Source organism: Littorina saxatilis, linkage group LG11 (genome assembly GCF_037325665.1).
Source record: "Littorina saxatilis isolate snail1 linkage group LG11, US_GU_Lsax_2.0, whole genome shotgun sequence".
NCBI lineage: Eukaryota > Metazoa > Mollusca > Gastropoda > Littorinimorpha > Littorinidae > Littorina > Littorina saxatilis.
The window spans coordinates 20962547-20964917 of NC_090255.1; the positions used below are offsets into that span (position 1 = coordinate 20962547).

Here is a 2371-nt window from a genome sequence, read left to right on the forward strand (position 1 = left end):
GAGGCAAGACTGCCCTAGAATCCCCTGATTGAGCATCCCACCAGGCGTAAGCCTGTTTTATCAGTGTGGACACCCACTTGGTCAACGTGACCTTTGCAATATCCTTATTCCTAGCTGTGTTCAGAGAAATAAAGAAGAGCTTTTGGGTTTCTGACCGAATGTGCCGCGTTCGTGACAGGTTGCGGCTGAGCGACCGGACGGGGCAATTAGCTAAATCTGGATCTCCAGGAGCTAAAACCGTGCTTAACGGTAAGATATGCAAAACGGGCGAAATCTAACCGGGCTTCTGATTTTTTGCGAGGAAGCCAGGAATAAACTTGAGAGAAATGGACCCATCTTTTTCAAAAGAAATGTCTTTCTCTAGACCTGACAAAGCATGGATTTCGCTACCTCTCCTAGAAACAGCAAGCAAAGTTAAAAACACGGCCTTGCGTGTCAAATTAATCAAAGTAGCCGACCGGATGGGTTCAAACTCCTCCGAGGCCAAAAACCGTAAAACTAACATCAAGTCCCAGGCAGGGAGCTGTGACTTAACACGAGCGGCCGTTAAGGGAGGCACCCTTAATGACGCTAGAGATCACTCCGCCGAGTGAGATCTTACGCCCAAGCTGTAAGAGAGTTGAGGAGATCGCAGACCTCCGTATGCGAAGAGAAGAGGGAGAACCTCCCTGCTCTGCCAACCACGCAAGATGGTTGGCTACCTGCATAGACCTAGGTGCAAGGGGATTAACACCGTTAATCACGCACCACCTAGACCAAGCCGCCCAGTGAGAGGAGTACACAGAAGTCGTGGACTCTCTATGGGCGTGGCGGACAAACTTTACAGTAGACGCAGAGGCCCCTGCCTTAAGCAAAGAGCTTCGGACAGAATCCAGGCGTGAAGGCTCAAGAGCCGCGGATTTTCGTGGGGGACGCCTGACCGAGGCTGCACGAGGTCCCCCTTTTTCACGGCGAGAGGGATCGGAGGCCGAACTGCTAGACGCAGTAGGTCGGGAAACCAGTGCTGGCTTGGCCAAAGCGGAGCGACCAGAACCAGCACGGGCTTCTCTAAGTCTACTCTCCTGAGGACCCTTCCGAGAAGGCAAAACGGAGGGAAAGCATACGCTGTCAGGTTTGTCCAACTGATTTCCAAGGCATTCACCTTCCAGGCCAGAGGATCTGGGAAGGGGGAGACAAAGAGAGGGAGTCTCGCCGAAAACCTCGTTGCGAAAAGATCGATCACAGGCTTGTCTATCTGCAACCAGAGACGGTCCAGGGATTGGTGTGAGAGAGTCCACTCCGAGTGAACCACCTTGTCCCCCCTGCTCAAACTGTCCGCCAGGACGTTCAGACTTCCCTTCAGGTAAATGGCTGAAAGAAGGATGCAATGAGAGTTGCACCACGTCAGAATGAGGCAGGCTTTGTCTGACAGACTGGGAGACCGCGTCCCCCCTTGTTTGTTCACATAAGACGCCACCGTCGTGTTGTCTGTGTGAATCCTGACATGTCTGCCCTCCAGCGAGGACCTGAACGCCCGCAAAGCCAGAGAGACTGCCTCCAACTCCAGCAGATTGATGTGAAGGGAGCTCTGTGTTGAGTCCCACACCCCCGACACCATCTGCCCGTCTAAATGAGCCCCCCACCCTGACAGAGAAGCATCCGTAAAGAGCTCTTTCTCTGGCTGAGGGCAAACAATGGGAACTCCCTGAAAGAGCGCCGGGAGCAGCCACGCGCGAGTGGTCTTCAGAAACCACGTCCCGAGAGGGATCTGAAAGTTCCAATCTTGGACTGACTGGTCCCATCTTGACTGCAGAGCGACCTGAAACGGCCGCTTGTTCACTCTGCCCAGAGGGATAAGAGTTGCCATAGACTCCATTTGCCCCAAAACCGACGTAAGAACCCGAGCACTGGCCTGATTCTCTCCGTTGAGTGAGCGTATCAGTGCCTGGAGTTTGTCCACTCGCCTCTGAGAAGGACGAACTGACCAAGCCTGCGTGTCGAACTCCATGCCCAGATACGAAAATCTTTGGGATGGAACCAGTTCCGATTTTGTGCGATTGATCGAAAAACCCAGCTGCGAAGCTTGGCTCAAAACCCTCTGAGTATGCAGATCGCAGAGATCCTTTTGTTGGTGTAGGATTAACCAGTCGTCCAGATAAGCTCTTAAGCGGACCCCGTCCTTCCTTACGAGAGCGCACAGCTGTCGCACAACCATCGTAAACACCCAAGGGGCTAGCGACAGGCCGAACGGCAGAGCTCTGAACTGATAAACCTTGCCCCCCCCCCAGGGGAAGCGGAGCCACTTCCTGTCCGAAACATGAATGAGGATGTGGAAGTACGCGTCTGTTAAGTCCACAGACGTCGCCCAGTCCCCCGGACGCAACGCCTCCCG

At 53.8% G+C, this 2371-nt stretch overlaps 1 protein-coding gene across 1 annotated transcript; it reads right to left on the minus strand.

The window, feature by feature from the left end:
- Positions 1-820: 820 nt before the first annotated feature.
- On the minus strand, positions 821-1987 carry LOC138979505 (uncharacterized). The gene has a single exon (XM_070352215.1). It carries the CDS (start codon positions 1985-1987, stop codon positions 821-823), a length of 1167 nt encoding a protein of 388 aa, XP_070208316.1.
- Positions 1988-2371: the final 384 nt, after the last annotated feature.